Raw genomic sequence first — 15722 nt, 5'->3', positions numbered from 1 at the left:
TCTACATTAGGTGCTTAAGTGATGTTTATTCTTCCTGATTTGTTTCAACTTTCAAATTCTATGCATTTTTTAAAAAAATAAAAGTAGTTCATAATTAATAGTCTAATGAAAGAATTAACTTCACATTTAAATGTAGAATTTTGAAGTGTTATAAAAAAAGACAATGTTCGGAACCTTTTTCAGGAAGATTGCTAAGAACCTAAGAAGAAAAATGGGAAGTGTTTGAGCTTGTAATTAGTGTTCATAATTGACCTGATGGACTTGTCATCTGTTGAATTTTAGGAAGATACTGTCAAATTAGTTGCCTAAACTCTTTTGTTCTTCAACAGATGGGAAGGAAGGAGAACAGAGGTGGGAAAAACAAATGTAATTTGGGAAGAGAAGAGAAGAGTTTGATTTATACTTGGTATACTAATGATCGATATTTCACTTTGCTCTGCTGTATAGTTTGCTGTGGAGACACGTTTTCTGTAAAAATCTTGAGTTGGGTAATATAATTTTTGCCAGTGGAAGCTGCTTCTTGTGAGAGATCTAATAATCTAGATACAAAAAGTAAAGTTTTGTGTTGATTTCACTTCTGTTGAAGCTTTTGTATTGTGACCATGAGTATGGTGTTTGTCAAATTCACTTTTATCTAAGGTAACGGGTTTGAAAAATCTTGTTTTCTTCTTCAAGGTATGGAATATATGAACGATGTAGAGAGCTGGTGGAAGCAGGGTATGATGTACGACAACCAGACAAAGAAAACGTAACGCTTCTCCACTGGGCTGCAATCAACAACAGGATAGATCTGGTGAAGTATGTATTACACTTGAAGTTAAACATGAACATAACACCCTTATTGTTGATTTCATTTTTTAAAGATGATAAATAATCATCAGTCTCTAAAAATCTCAGTTTTTGGTCTTGACATTTGGGGGAGAATTTAGAAGATGTCAGTACAGTGCTGGGTCACAAAGAGAATTAAGGGACTTGAACATATGATATGAGGAAAGGTTACAAGAGTTTGGACTTCATAGCCTAGAGAAGGATTGTCTTGTCAATGTGAGTAAGATCAAGGAACTTAACAATGTGTATAGGTACCCGAGATACTGGAAATATAATATCTGGTTATATATAATACCTGGAATCTTACCAAGGTATTATATATACCTAATTAGAGCGAGTAGATAGAGCCAGGCTTTTCTCTGGAGTGCCCAGGGCAAGATAAGAGGCAAGAGGGCACAAATATAACATATGAAATTTCAGCTGAACATCAGGAAACACTTTACTGTGCAGGTGACTGAGCACAGATTGCCCAGAGACTGGCACCTCTCTGTCCTTTTCTCAAGTAGATGTGATCCTAGACAACATGAACTAGGTACTTTCATCAGGGATGGTTAAACTAGGTGATCTTCAATGGTCCCTTCCAAACTGTTTGTTTTCAATGCTGTGAAATAATGCAGTGTTTCTGAAAGAAATTTTTTTATTGTATGCAATAGATAGCACAACAGGATTTGTGTCTTTATTGAGGGTAGAAAATTATCATGGAAACTGTAAATCTGTATTTGGTATCTTATATTTGCAAGAGAACTTCTTACAAAAGTGATGCAGGACCATGCTTTACCTAAATAACCTTTTTTGCTAGCGTACATTTTAGACCATATTGTTTTCTTCCTTTTAATTCCATTTTCCTTCTGGGGTGTCCTGGGTCTACAGCTTTTCCTTTAAAAAAAACAAACAACAAAAGAGCAACAAAACCAAAACAAACAAAAAATCCTGCCACAGAAAATGTGTTTGGGAACCTTCTGTACTCAGATAAAGTTTTAAGTTCTCCATTAGTTGTCTTTTGAAGCTAAATTTGTGAAAGTACTTTTCCATGGAAGTATTTCGTGGTGTATATTAGGGGTTTTTTCCTCCCTCCAAGCATATTGCTGATAATTTCCTACTATAGCAATTACATTGGACATGGTGGTTCAAAATGAAGATGTCAGATTCAGATAGATGGAAGTATGTGCTAAAATCTCTACCTGAATTTCCAGTTAGGTCTTTTTTATGTGTTAGAAACAGCTCTCCACCTGCATTTGAATGCTGAAAACTCATTCTCAGAATTTTAATTCAACATATCTTTAATTGTACTATATTTCAAGTTACTTAAATATAAGCCCTGACATTTGAATCTTCTCATATCTAATATGTGTAATTCCTCTTTACCTCAATAATATATCAAAGTTCTCATCCTTTCTTGATGCATTTCTACCACTGTGACATACTGCATTGCATTTTCTTCCTGCTGTTTACTAGAATGTGTTTGAATCCTAATGTGTTTAACTGTATCTAAAATTCATTCTTCCTAATGCAGATCTTATGCTCTTAAGTTCCTGTCTGTAGGCAGTCTTGATTTATTTTAGATTCATTTTTGTTTATCTAAAGCTATTTTAGTGCTCTCTTATTCTGTCTTTTATGAGACACTGATTTATACTACTTCCTTGGAATTAAATAATTCCGTAGTTTGTGTTTGACACTATCACAACTTTCCCCAAGTCTCTGCTATTTTTGCTCATTGTGTGTAATGGATATTTTCATTAAGTATGCTGGCTAAGTAAGCTTGGTATCACAGAGACACAGTCTGAGTAGTCTTCTCTTATGATACAACTTCTCAGTGTCATGCTTGCTGAGTATTGACTATTAAAGATTTTCTCAGTGAAATAGCTTAGAAGCTCTGGAGAGGGTAGGCTTAGAATTAGACTTCTTTTATTTTTAATATTTCCTCATCCTTTCTATTGTGAGATTTGAGATTCAGCATAGATGATGGTGAAATTCATCCTTTCTAAGGAAAACTACCTTTTCTTACTTCTGTAGGATCAGGAATAAGAGTTAGACATCCACAATGTAACTTTTTTTTATTGTGACACTGATTTAGTGGTCTCTCTTCAACTTAGTTTTGTAAAAATGCAAAAATTAGCCTTGTATTTCTACAGCTACCTACTGACTGAATTTTCCCATTCTTCTTGTTGAACTTTCACCAGACAAGGATTTCTGTTTTACTTTTCCTCCTTCTAGCAACAATGACTGCATGAACTTACACAAGCACTGAATGCAAGGTTAGGCAGTTTCCAAATGCCTGGCAAAGACTTGGTGATCCAAATGTGGAAATCAGTACAAGTATTTTCTTATTGAAGTGACATCTTACCAGATCTCCTTGCTTTGAAGAAGCAGATTCCTCAAACAGGACCTGCATAGCTGGAATCTTCTAGCCTGGTAGCTTAGATACTCACTGAGAGCAGAATCATCCAGAGCATCTTTTCTTCAGGCTCTGGGGGGACCTTATAGCAGCCTTCCAGTACCTGAAGAAGGCCTGCAGGAAATCTGGAGAGGGACTTTTTAGAAGGCCACATAGTGACAGAACAAGGGATAATGGCTTTAAACTGGAAGAGAATAGATATGGGTTAGACATGAGGATGAAATTCTTCACTGTGAGGGTGCTGAGACATGGAAACAGGTTACCAGAAACAGGTTACCAGAGCAGTTGTGGGTGCCCAGTGCCTGGAAGTGTTCCAAGGCCAGGTTGGATGGGGCTTGAAGTAACCTGGTTTAGTGGAAGGTGCTTCTGCAGGGAGGTTGGAATTAGATGATCTTTAAGGTCCTTTTCAACCGAAACCATTCCATGATTCTATGACACTGTCATAAAGCTCAAAATTCCTTATGCAAAATTTACCTAGACAAGAAGATTAAGTTCTCAGTCTGGTTTTGCAGCAAACTCTCACCAGCCTTAAGGAAACAAACAGTTATTTCAGTCTGCCATCTGGCAGGAGATTGCTGCCTGTTTTTTTCCCAGTTGTCAAACTGCAAATTCTTCCTTCTAAATAAAATGTACTATCCAGTAAGCAGTGCTGCTGCTTAGTAGAATCTGAATATATTCTGTGTTTCTGCAGGGACCAGTGTTTGACTTAAGATAGTCTGTTTAGTGTTCACCTCCCTCAAGTGACTATCACATCAGCAAGATGGATCCAAGCTTTGACTGTGAATTTCTCTGTGCTCTCTTTTCTATAGGCAGGATTTCTTTGGGAACCCCTTTCCAAAGGGGACTAAATAGCTTCTTAGTATCTTTTTCGGATTTGATCTTTGGTGGCTGATACTTGGCTTCACAATAACAAAACTACATTCTCCCTTTACATGTCTTGTCTTTTCATCTACCAAGCCTTTCACAAAAATTTTGATTGTTCTCATTGAGAAGTCCAGAAACTTCACTTCAGCAGAGCTACACTGTGATTTTATTCCTTTGCTGTTGTAGACCAGCAGAGTCATACAAAAACTGGAGCCTCCTGAAATACTTCATTGTATCTGATGGCTCTAAAGCAACTGTATAAAAGGACTTTTCCTTTAAATGTGTTTACTCTGGACATATATAGCTAATGTATTTTCCAATTTCTGTTCCTAATGATAACTTTTGAGCTGTTTTTGAAGTTTCACTCTCTGAATCAATAATCAATAAGAAAAAGAAGCTATTTACTTAATGTTTTTCTAATTGCTCTGTTTGTTGCCCTTGTTCTTGCCATGTCTTGGAACATTTAAAGGAAATTGAGGTACCAGAAATATAATGCTGAGGATTTGAAGGACAGTTTGTGTGGGCAGGAGAGCAGCATTCATTTATACCAGGCAGGTATTTTGAAAATGAAAAGTCTGCAGGTGCAGGTACTTAAAGCATGCAAGCACTTAGGAATCTACAGTAGATTATTTCTGTTAGTAATACCTTTTTTTTCCCCCATTGGCTTATATAGTAGTGGATGAAGAAGTAGAAGCTGCCTGGGAAGGCCTGTTTTTTAAAGATATTAAAGTCTTTGTAAGATGTGCATTTTCTTTTACAAAGGAAAAGTGATAATGCCAATGTATCCCATGTATCCCAATGTATCCCATATAAAACAACAAGGAAAATAGTTCACAGAAACAGTATAAATTACTATGAATTATTTTGTTCCTACAGGTAGCTCATCTTTTTATAAATGTTCTTGAGGGAAAAATAATTTCTAGCCTGTTGTTAAGAAGTGTTTTTTAAATACTCAGCTGTTTTTGTCTTTTGGGTAATAACAATTGAGAAGTATGTAAAAATCTTAGTTCTTGGCTAAATGTGTAACTTAAGCATGAGCTCTTGGAACAATTTCAACAGGGCCATTTCACTGATTGTACATGCCATAAGTTGAATTGTATATAATTGTGCCATTTAGGCCAGTTCCCTAAATATGCTAGTCTTCTATCAGCATGTTGTTTTGGCATTTGTTCAGAAGCCTTTGTGATACAAAATATTTTAGAAGAACAAATTTTATTCAATACTTCTGTGGTACCACAGTTTGTACTACTATATAGGAACTATTCTAATTTACCTTAGAATGAAATTAAGAAATAGCAGCATGTTTAAAACACAGTAGGAAGCATCTCTGCTCTCCCAACCATGTAAAAAGGGCAAAAAATTGAATGCATATCGGTGACCTCTAAACACAAGGAGGCAAGGAAAGGGTCTGGTCATCTGGTCTGTATCTGCCTGTTCTGCATAACATGCAACACTCTTTTTTTGTGTCCCTTATATTTAACCAAGACAAGCAATAATGTTGACTATTTCTGTAATTCCAGATACTATATATCTAAAGGTGCTATTGTTGATCAGCTTGGAGGAGATTTAAATTCTACCCCACTTCACTGGGCAACAAGGTGGGAAAAGTCTTCTGAAATTTTATTCTGTGTTTTTGCTTGACTTGGATTGACTTATGAAATTCCTGTGATTTATGGGAATGTTTTGTAGAAGAAATAATTCAGTTATTGATAACTGGGCAGACTGAATGTGGTATGTTTAAGCTACAGGAGCTTTCTGCTTATAGTTCAGTTCTTGTCTTCCCATTTTCTGATGTGAAGATGACTGCTATGGTGGGAAAAGGAGTAAAGTAAAATTAGATTATATAGTCACTTTGATTTACTCTTGCTTTGGAAACCTTATTTTTTTCAGCCTTCTGTAGTTCAGCAACACTTGTGCAGATAGGTCTTGGAATGATTTTGTGTGACATTGTCCTTGCATTGTTCTATTTGGGATATTTTTAAAGATGGGCTTAAAATCAGATTTATGATGTAGAAGATGGTCTGAGAATTATGGATTGCTAGGAAAATTCAGAATAACCTTTGAGTTTTAACTGCTCCTTCAAACAGCCACATAGAAATAGGCAGAGAAGGAATACTGTCCATGTTAGAAGGAGTTATAGAAAATTAGCTATTATATATAGAAGATATTATAGATTAGATATTAGATATAGAAGGAGATATAGAAAATTAGCTTTTATAACATTTAATGTATTGAAATGATTAATTTACTAAAGATGCGGACTTGCTTATTAGCCTCGATTAAAGATTTTAGCATATGTATTTTTTTGTCACAGATCACACTCTTTAAAGTCTTGTGTTAACAACACAAAAGCTTCATTAAATTTCCTGGCATTCATAGCTGTGATCTCTTCTGTGATGCATTGTTCAAAGCTACTTTTGACAGATTGAAAACAGTTGCTACAAAATTTTGCTCATGTCAGAAATTATGTACTGACATCTACAAGAAGGATATGCCCATTCTTGTTATGCCAAAAAGCTGCATAAGCTTTTGATGTAGTGTAGAGGAAGTATAGGCCTTCAGTTTTCCTTTTTTTTTTTTTTTTTTTCTTATATTTATTTCACTACTGTTTTTAATAGTAGAAAGATAAACTATATGCTCCACAAAAAGTGAGAGTATGTAGACAGTTTGGCATCTGCTAAAATAGCAGGTTTCATATGTAGGCTGGAAGGAAGTCACTGTAGACTAGGTTTCTAAACTAATAATGGATTTTTTGTTGACTGTTTTTTTGCTATACAGCATGTTGGAGCATATAATGAATGCATTGGCTGCATAGGATTTTCTGATATGAATGAGTTTGCTTAGCTGCAGAATCAGATTGTGACAATTGCTGTTTTCGAGGTATTGGTCAAGGTGTGAGAGCTCCGTAGTGTAACTATTAGACATATTTGTTGTACTCAAATATTTAAATTCTAAAAGGTTTTCTGAATATATTTCTGAATATATATAATATATTTCAGAACGTATCTGAAAACAATTGTTTAATTTTTGTGTTTTGTTACATTTAGACAGGGTCACTTATCCATGGTTGTTCAGCTGATGAAATACGGGGCAGATCCATCACTAATTGATGGAGAAGGATGTAGCTGTATTCATTTGGCTGCCCAGTTTGGACATACTTCAATTGTCGCTTACCTGATAGCAAAGGGACAGGTAAATTATAAGCAACATCATGTTTAAATATATTCTACTGAAAATTAGAGCAGGAAAACAACTGAAACCTATACCTATCATTCAGGGAATACAAAATATTTGCCTGGCTAAGCATAAAAATAATCATGTATTTCATTGCAGACCACAGTACGGATGTACTTTGACTTCCTCTAAAAGTAGTCTGAGTGCTTTGTCTTAATTCTTACCTCTGCCTAGTTTAGTGTATAGAAATTCTAGCAGTTATTATTTTGTCATTCTTTATTTCTAATGAATTTGATCTTCAAAATCTAACAGTGACTACGGTGGCAAATATTTTGGAATTCTTCACAGAACTATCAGGTTATATGTGGGAAAAGAATTTAATGACAAACAGTTGTCCTAAGTCATCTCTTTTCCTGCACCTCAGTCCACAGTTTTTAATTGTTGCTGTTGCTAATTGCATGCACATGTAAATAAAAGTCCAAAAGAACTCAAAAACTTCTTGTTAGATTATTACATCTTCTAGATCTGTAAAGTGTATATATATCATTTGTAGTCATTGCTGTTGTCTCCCATCCTTCATTCTGTATGTTCAAACCCATGTTCACCTCACTGGTACTGACCCTGCTTTATAATCTATAGATTTCCTAACTCAAAAGATACGGTCCTGAAACACAAATTGGATTTACTTCGTAAACTATACAGAAAAGTCAAAGCCCTCCTGTTGTTTTATTGTTTTGATAATGCTGTTCACATTTTAGTATACTGGTTATTTTTTAAATAACAAGTGAGATACAATCCAGTGAGTCAGGTAGAATGATTGTGAAATCAGTGAGCTTGGTCTGTGTAAAATATACAAAATTTTGCAGCAGAAAATTATTCGTGCCTATATATGTTAAAAATATACTACTGCTCCATGCTGTATTCAGTTTGTATCTGAGAACTGTTTAGTAAAACAATATTTAGTGTATAATAGTAAGGTAGGCCCAAGAAAAGACTGATCATAGGTAATCACTATTTTGTAAAAGATTATGATGGAAGAGAAATTTTTTTCATCAGGAAGAAGTTTTGTATTTTGTTTACAAGTTATGTAGACTTGTATGTGGGTGTTCTGTTACCAAGAAAATCTTGCAGATATTGTATAAGTGCAAATTTGTTTAAAGTGTGGCATTAATGAAATTTAATAGCCTTTAAAATATTCTACTGTGGTTATGAAATCTCCCTATAAATGTTTGTCCTCGTGTTTATATATAGACTGTCCTTTTTAATCTGAGCATATAATACTTCAGTCCAGAGGAAGCAGTGTGTCTTTACATATATATGTGCAGAAATGCATTGAACTTGCTTTAAAATTCAGACCCTCTTATCATGGAAACTGCTCTCCTTATCAATCTTCTTAAAAGGGATGATTCTTACTAATTTTTCTAAATGGTACCAAATATGATTTTGGTATCCTTTCCATGCTGTAAGTTTGAATTATTTTTAACAGTAATTTTTTTAAGCACTTCAGAAAGTTCAACTTTAAAATTATGTATTGATCTGTATGTTTAAGATATGTTTAAAGTGTAATAAGAACAGGAGCATTGTAATAATCCATAAGCTCAGAGTTCTCTAGCTGTACTACATTCAGCTACAGAAACTACATGGTTTCTGTAGAAGTTATTGGGAACACATGATTTTACTTTTATTTTAACAAGTATGTATGAGATCATTTATGCCCCCACACTGTGGGGGTTTTTTTGTTTATTTTTGTTTTGTTTTGTTTTTTCACTTCCTTTTTGATGCCATGATTTGATTTGCATTTGGAAGCTTGAACTGCTTGAAACTCAAGTTTAGCTAAAATCATTATTTTTTAAAAATGCAGGAAGAAAAAAACTGAAAAAAACTGAAAAGAACTTGAAGGCACTTAAAAATATTCTGAATTGATGCTCGTACTACTTGACTACTGACACTGCGCTTACACTGCTTAAAATGTCAAAGGCACATCAAAGCCTAGCATATGCAAGCATGTCACCCCCAAATAAGTTAAAATACATATATATGGTGTGTCAGATGAGCCATCAGTGTGTGCTTCCAGCCCAGAAAGCCAATGGTGTTGTGGGCTGCATCAAAAGGAGCACAGACAGCTGGTGGAGGGAGGTGATTCTCCCCCCATCTGTTCCGATCTTGTGAGACCCCACCTGGAGTGCTGTGTCCAGCTCTGGATTCCTTAACATAAGAAGGACATGGAGCTCCTGGACCATGTCTAAAGTAGAGACACTAAAATAATCAGAGGGCTGGAGCACTGGTGAAGACAGGCTAAAGAAGATGGGGTTGTTCAGCCTGGAAAAAAGGAGACTCAGAGGTGACCTTATAGCAACCTTCCAATATTTGAAAGGAGCCTACAAGAAAGCTGGGGTAGGGCTTTATACATAAGTGTGTAGTGAGAGAACAAGGGGAAATGGTTTCAAACTTGAAGAAGGGAGATTCAGGTTAGAGATTAGGAAGAAATTCTTTAATTTGAGGGTGGTGAGATGCTGGAGCAAGTTGCCCAAAGAAGTTGTGGCTGCCCCCTCCTTGGTAATGTTCAAGGGCAGGTTGGATGGGTCCTTGAGCAACCTGGTCTAGTGGAAGGTGCCCCTGCCCATGCAGGGGGTTTGCAACTAGATGATCTTTAAGGTGCTTTCAAAGCCAAACCATTCTATGATTCTGTAGTGTGTTCTCATCCTGTGACATATGTGAGAGACTTGTGCATATGTTCAGTTCTGTGCATTACCTAGTTTGATGAGCTGCCTGGTGGTCTGCACTGCTCCTTCCACAAGAATCTTACAAAACCTCTGGTTCTAGTGAATACCTGGCATGTCTTTCCTAAATTAGGAAATGTTTTCAACCTTATATCTCGCTTCCTGATAAGTATTCTTCTATATGCTATATAAATGTTCTATACAATATGCTTCTTAGTATGTCATCGGTAGTGTTGAAAACTATTTCCCTTTCTCTAGACAACAATCCATGTGACAGAGATCTTTTTCTCATGGAGAAAAGGTTTCTGAACAAGGACATGATGGGTCTTTCTATGGAGGCCCATGTTTTGTGAAATAACCAGTAACGGTTTTAAAGAGCATCAGATTCCTGTCCCCTTTCTGTGCAATTTCTTGCACTTTTGAGTGGTGTCTCTCAGTGTTTTTTGGGCACCTTTTTGAAAAGGTTGTAATGTATCCCAGTACTGGTTTGACACCTGCTTATTAAATGTCCCTGTAAGCCTAAATACTGCTCTGGTCTCTAGCTGCTATTCAGCATCTTACCATCTCAGCTATATTGCTTTCAGAAAGTTGTGTTAAGCAGCATAATAGTTGCTGCTTTGTGCAGGAAGCTCTCTCTCCCCTATGTTTTTAGTGGAATCTTTTATTAGTGTCGTAGAATTAAGTCTGATTATCTTTGTATATGCAACTTTGCATAGTTGTTCTCTTTCAGAAACAAGTGAAAAATGTGCCACTTGTGGTCCACAGTCTACACTCTTGAAGTACATACAGAAGGCAGTATTATGTGCAGTGTTTGATTGTTGCATCACTTAGTCTTTAGATCTTTGGTCGTAGCATTGCTGTGTCCTAACAGCATAGGTCTACCCTTCCATGAGCATTATCAGATTGACCTGTCACTGAGTTAAAAAAGAAAGTAATGCTTAAATGCCTGTTGGCACACACCAACTATGTGGTGGACTAGAATATTCAGAGCAGAGCTTTTGTTGTTTGAAAAAACAAGTCACTTTCAATCTCTTAATATGTACCTGTTGCTGAACGTTTATTTTCTTGCCTCAGCTCTTTGACAAAATTCAGCTACAGAGCTTTGTTTCTAAATGTCCCACTTGTTTGGTTATGTTAACAGTTTTGTAAAGTACCAAAGAATTTCTGATGAGGTTTCTTAGAGCATGAGTCTGCTATCCACAATTATATTATCTTGGTTACATCTGTACAACAGTTTGAAAGCAATCTTACTTGCTTTGCCTCTTGTTAATGTTCCTTTAAAAAGGGGTATGCCTCAGCCCACATTGTGGCTTAATATGAGTGGTAGCAGTAGCCTGTCTAGGTCATTTATGTGCATTGATTAATTTGGAACTCATGACTATTTTTTAAATTTTTTTTTTTCAGCTGACTGTCACCTAGTGCGCAAAGTGTAATTTTGATTTGTCAGATGGAATCAGTGAAGGAATTGTATTAATTATGTGCAGGCAATCAGATCCCTGCCGTCAAGAAGAATTGCTTTTCTGTATGAAATCTAAAGATAGTGTGATAGTTCACGTTACAGTAATTTCTACAATCTTCAAAATATGATGTTCATGCAGTGTGACCTGTAAATTAAAGTCATCATTCTCAAGATTGCATGAATTTAAGGTTAGGTTGCCATTCTAATTTCCCTCTCAACCTCAACAAGAGGTTAAAAGAGAGTGCCTGGGGTTGTGCAGTCCTAGTAGGCTCAAAAGGATCTTATTTATATGAATACTGTAGTCAAACAGACTTGGATCCTGATCTCAATGCATGTAATTCTTTTCTGAACAAACAATAAAACAAAGTAATGGTTCTCCTTCCATCAGCTGCTTTTTAAATTTCTGTTTTATTAAGCAATAGAGTATGTAATTATCTGAAGGCTAGGGATGTTTTAAAAGCAATTATTTGGAAGAACTAAATTGGATTTTCTGGAAAACTTCACATGGCTCAAGCTCAGCACCATAAGCAGGGTCCCCAGGGTGTCGGATGTTTGGCAGACTGCAGGAGAGTGGGAAAGCAGGTTCTGGGGTTGAGAGATAGAAACATCATCCCTTTCCTGGCTTTCTGTCAGTAGTTTCTGTAGCAAAAGAATTGGAACACTTTCAACCTAATTCTCCAAGTAAAGATTGATGGGAGTAGCATAGGAAATAAGGATGTAACTCTTATTACCTCTGGGAAGGAATGTTCAGGTCTTGCATTAAGTTAGCTTCTAGTAATTTTGTTAGTGGTGGTCTGTGGAACTTGCTTAAGTGAGAATCTAATCTGCCTCAGCGTATTTTGGAAATAACAGATCCCATGTTAGTGAGGCAGGAATCTGTCAGAAAAAAATGCTGTGTGGGTATCAGAACTTTTCTGTTGGACTAAGAATTGGCTGGATAGTGCTGTTTTGTCATTCGGTGGTGATGTTCTATTAAATGTAGTAATTTTATTATTATTATTTTTAACCAGCAGTTTAGTCACCATTTGATTATAGATAAATTTTATTTCTGGGTAGGTTGTTTTTATTAATGGCTTTCCATAGAATCATAAAATTGTTTTGGCTGGAAAAGACCTTTTGAGATTGTCAGGTCCTACCATTAACCTTGCATACTGCCAAGGCAACCACTAAACCATGTCCCTGAGCACCACATCTATGTATCTTTTAAATACCTCCAGGGGTGGTGACTTCACCACTTCTCTAGGGAGCCTGTTCCACTGCCTGACAACCCTTTCAGTAAAAATTTTTCCTAATATCTTACCTAACCTTCCTTAGTGCAACTTGAAGCTGTTTCCTTTTGTCCTATTGATGGTAACTTGTGGGAAGAGGCCAACACCTACCTCCCTACAGTCTCCTTTCTGATAGTTGTAGAATCATAAGGTTTTTTCTCAGCCTCCTTTTCTGCAGGCTAAACAGCCCCAGTTCCCTCAGCCATTTCTCATAAGACTTGTTCTCCAGACCCTTCACCAGCTTCATTGCCTTTCTCTGAACTTGTTCCACCATTTCCATGTTCTTCTTTTAGTGAGGGACCCCAAACTTAATATGCAGATATTTACCTATCTTTGGAACTGAGTGAACAAAGAAAAATTGCTTTGCATGTGGAAAAATAGATGGAGCTAGCATTCAGTAGGATGTGAGACTCAAGCTGTGGTATTCATTGTAGTTTATTAAGTATTTTACTAAATATTGGTTCAATATTTAGTTTTCACTTGCTTTTGCATGCAGTGGTACACCATCTATATATCTTATGTTGAAGCTTAATAGTAACACAGAAATGACTAGTCTTACATAGTATTACTGTTCCTTAGTTTCAAAATAGATTGGAATGGTTATATTTTTGCAATGGTGGTACTCAGGTCTGGTTTAATTTTGAAAATGCTATTTTATTATATAGTAGAATCTTGCCAGATTTTCTATAGTTCAGTTGGTTGGTCTTAATATACTGCTTCTATTTGCAAACCTTGTATCTACTGGATCTTGCATACGCTTACTTATCTCAAGAACTTTTTTTTTTAATTTTTCTTTTTTAGGATGTAGATATGATGGATCAAAATGGAATGACACCTTTAATGTGGGCAGCTTACAGGACACATAGGTAATGTATATCACTACAGTTTTGACTTTCTCTTGATGTTAACTAAGTGGCATAATGTAGTGACTTTTTTCTTTTTTTGAAAGCTTTGTTTGTTTTAACTACTCAGTGTTCTTTTCACAATTGCCACTTCTGTCTATCTTAATTTAAAATTGTGAGTTAACACCAGCTGGCAACTCAGCCCCATGCAGCCACTCATGCCCAGCAGGATAGGAAGCAGAATCAGAAAAAAAATAAGAAAACTCATGGCTTGAGAGTACTGTGTTCCCAACCAAAGCAAAATAAGGAATTCATTCACTGTTTGCCATCATCAGGCAGATGTTGAGGCATTTCCAGGACAGCAGGGCTCCATCACATACAGTGGTTACTCTGAACTTCTTCTCTTCCTTCTTTGTTCTCCCAGCTTTTGTTGCTGAGCATGATGCCATACGGTGTGGAATATCTCTGGTCACTTGGGGTCAGCTATCCCAGCTGTGTCCTCTCTCAATTTCTTGTGGATCCCAGCTTGCTTGCTTGTGGGGTGGTGTGAGAAACAGAAAGGGCCTTGGCTCTGTGTATGCACTGCTCAGCAACAGCCAGAACTGTGCCTGTTTTGTCAGCACTGCTGGGGGCCCCAGTCTGAAACACAGCACAGTCTAGGAACTGCTATGGAGAAGAGTAATTTGGTCCCAGCCAAAACCAGTACAGTGACTACACAAGAGAGAGGATGTTATGCAGCAGTAGTCACCAATATGAACTCTTCACTTGAGAAGTAAACCTTTCTGTGAACACGATTAGAAAAAGTTGGTTTAAAATAACAGTTCTTCAAAGAGTGAATTTGTCTGAGATTCCTGCTCTGAAGAGCCTATCTCTATTGATTGCTGCAGTGAGGATAGGCTAGCTTTTACAAATACATGCCATTACCAACATTATAATGTATTTAATTTTCATCCTCTGGAATGTGAAGTGGAAATACAACATGTTTTGAACTTTGTTATTTGCCAAGTATATAATCATGATCATGCTTTTATAAATCTGTTAATACTGTTAAGTTTTGTTAGACATGAAAGCAGAATTGTACAACAATGTGTTCATCATATCCCAGAACAAGCTGTCTTACTGAGGTCCTTCAAAATTCAATATAATTATGGTTGCTTGTTGGTGGGGGGGGGAATTTCAGCCATTCATAATCATCAGCAAAAAATACCACTTTCCAATTACGTAGTGTACCTGATTGATGTTCTTCATAGAAACTGAACTCATTAACAGTAAGTCAGTATATATTTGAGTTCATCTTCTGAAAATCTAACAAGATTTTTCTTTTCTAGTGTGGATCCAACGCGATTACTACTTACTTTTAATGTTTCTGTTAATCTTGGAGACAAATATCATAAAAACACAGCATTGCATTGGGCTGTGCTAGCAGGAAATACTACAGTTATTAGTCTTCTATTAGAAGCTGGAGCTAATGTTGATGCTCAAAATATAAAGGTAAACACATGGTCTGTTTTTATTGTAAGTGCTTTGTGGCAGAAATAACAGAGCCAGTGATAATTGTGGGTATGGTGGGATCATGAAGATGAAGTAAAATCCCTGCCATTAATGTTTATTTTGGGTATTGTTTTTTCATGACAGTGATGCATAGCCACTAAACCTGCACTGTCACAAGTACTCATCTAAATAATTTACCCATAGTTACATGCAAATATATAAGTGAGGTGTGCAATTAGACTGCATGCATGAAGACCTATGCATTTGGATGTATTTGAAAATCTGTCTGTGTTCTAGTGAAGTTCTGGGGTGACTGTTGGAGTGAGATATGAGGACACATGCTCTAATGTATCTCCCAATGGCAGTAAGGAAGCTGAAGATTTAAAGATACCAGTAGGAATAAAATAAGAAAATGGGCTCTTTTTTGCATTAGAACTTTAAGTTGCCTGAATGCCAGAACCTCTTAGTGTTGAATCTAGCTTCATCATTAACAGAGCCCATCCTTAGCATATGGTAGATGAAACAAGCAGCTGTTAAAATTTTTGCCACAGCCTTGGAGTCTGTGAGAGCTTCTCCAGCAGTAAATGGTGCACCTATTGAATGTGGTTCTGTCCATCACCTCCAGACTATGCTATATATCAAATCAGGTGCAGTTCACCACTCAGACTGTGTCTTCTGTGC

The 15722-nt window shown here is 36.4% G+C and overlaps 1 protein-coding gene across 1 annotated transcript in view; it reads left to right on the top strand.

Annotated features, from left to right (window-relative positions):
• The window catches only part of ZDHHC17 (zinc finger DHHC-type palmitoyltransferase 17), an 81296-nt gene that overhangs the window by 34278 nt on the left and 31296 nt on the right, over window positions 1–15722 (top strand). Inside the window, exons 3-7 of the mRNA XM_071766442.1 lie at window positions 676–798; window positions 5608–5685; window positions 7135–7279; window positions 13510–13574; window positions 14879–15041. Coding sequence (XP_071622543.1) covers window positions 676–798; window positions 5608–5685; window positions 7135–7279; window positions 13510–13574; window positions 14879–15041 — 574 coding nt within the window. The remainder of the gene's footprint in view (window positions 1–675; window positions 799–5607; window positions 5686–7134; window positions 7280–13509; window positions 13575–14878; window positions 15042–15722) is intronic.

Source organism: Heliangelus exortis, chromosome 1 (genome assembly GCF_036169615.1).
Source record: "Heliangelus exortis chromosome 1, bHelExo1.hap1, whole genome shotgun sequence".
NCBI classification, from domain to species: Eukaryota; Metazoa; Chordata; class Aves; order Apodiformes; family Trochilidae; genus Heliangelus; species Heliangelus exortis.
This window is presented reverse-complemented; position numbering and strand designations above follow the sequence as displayed.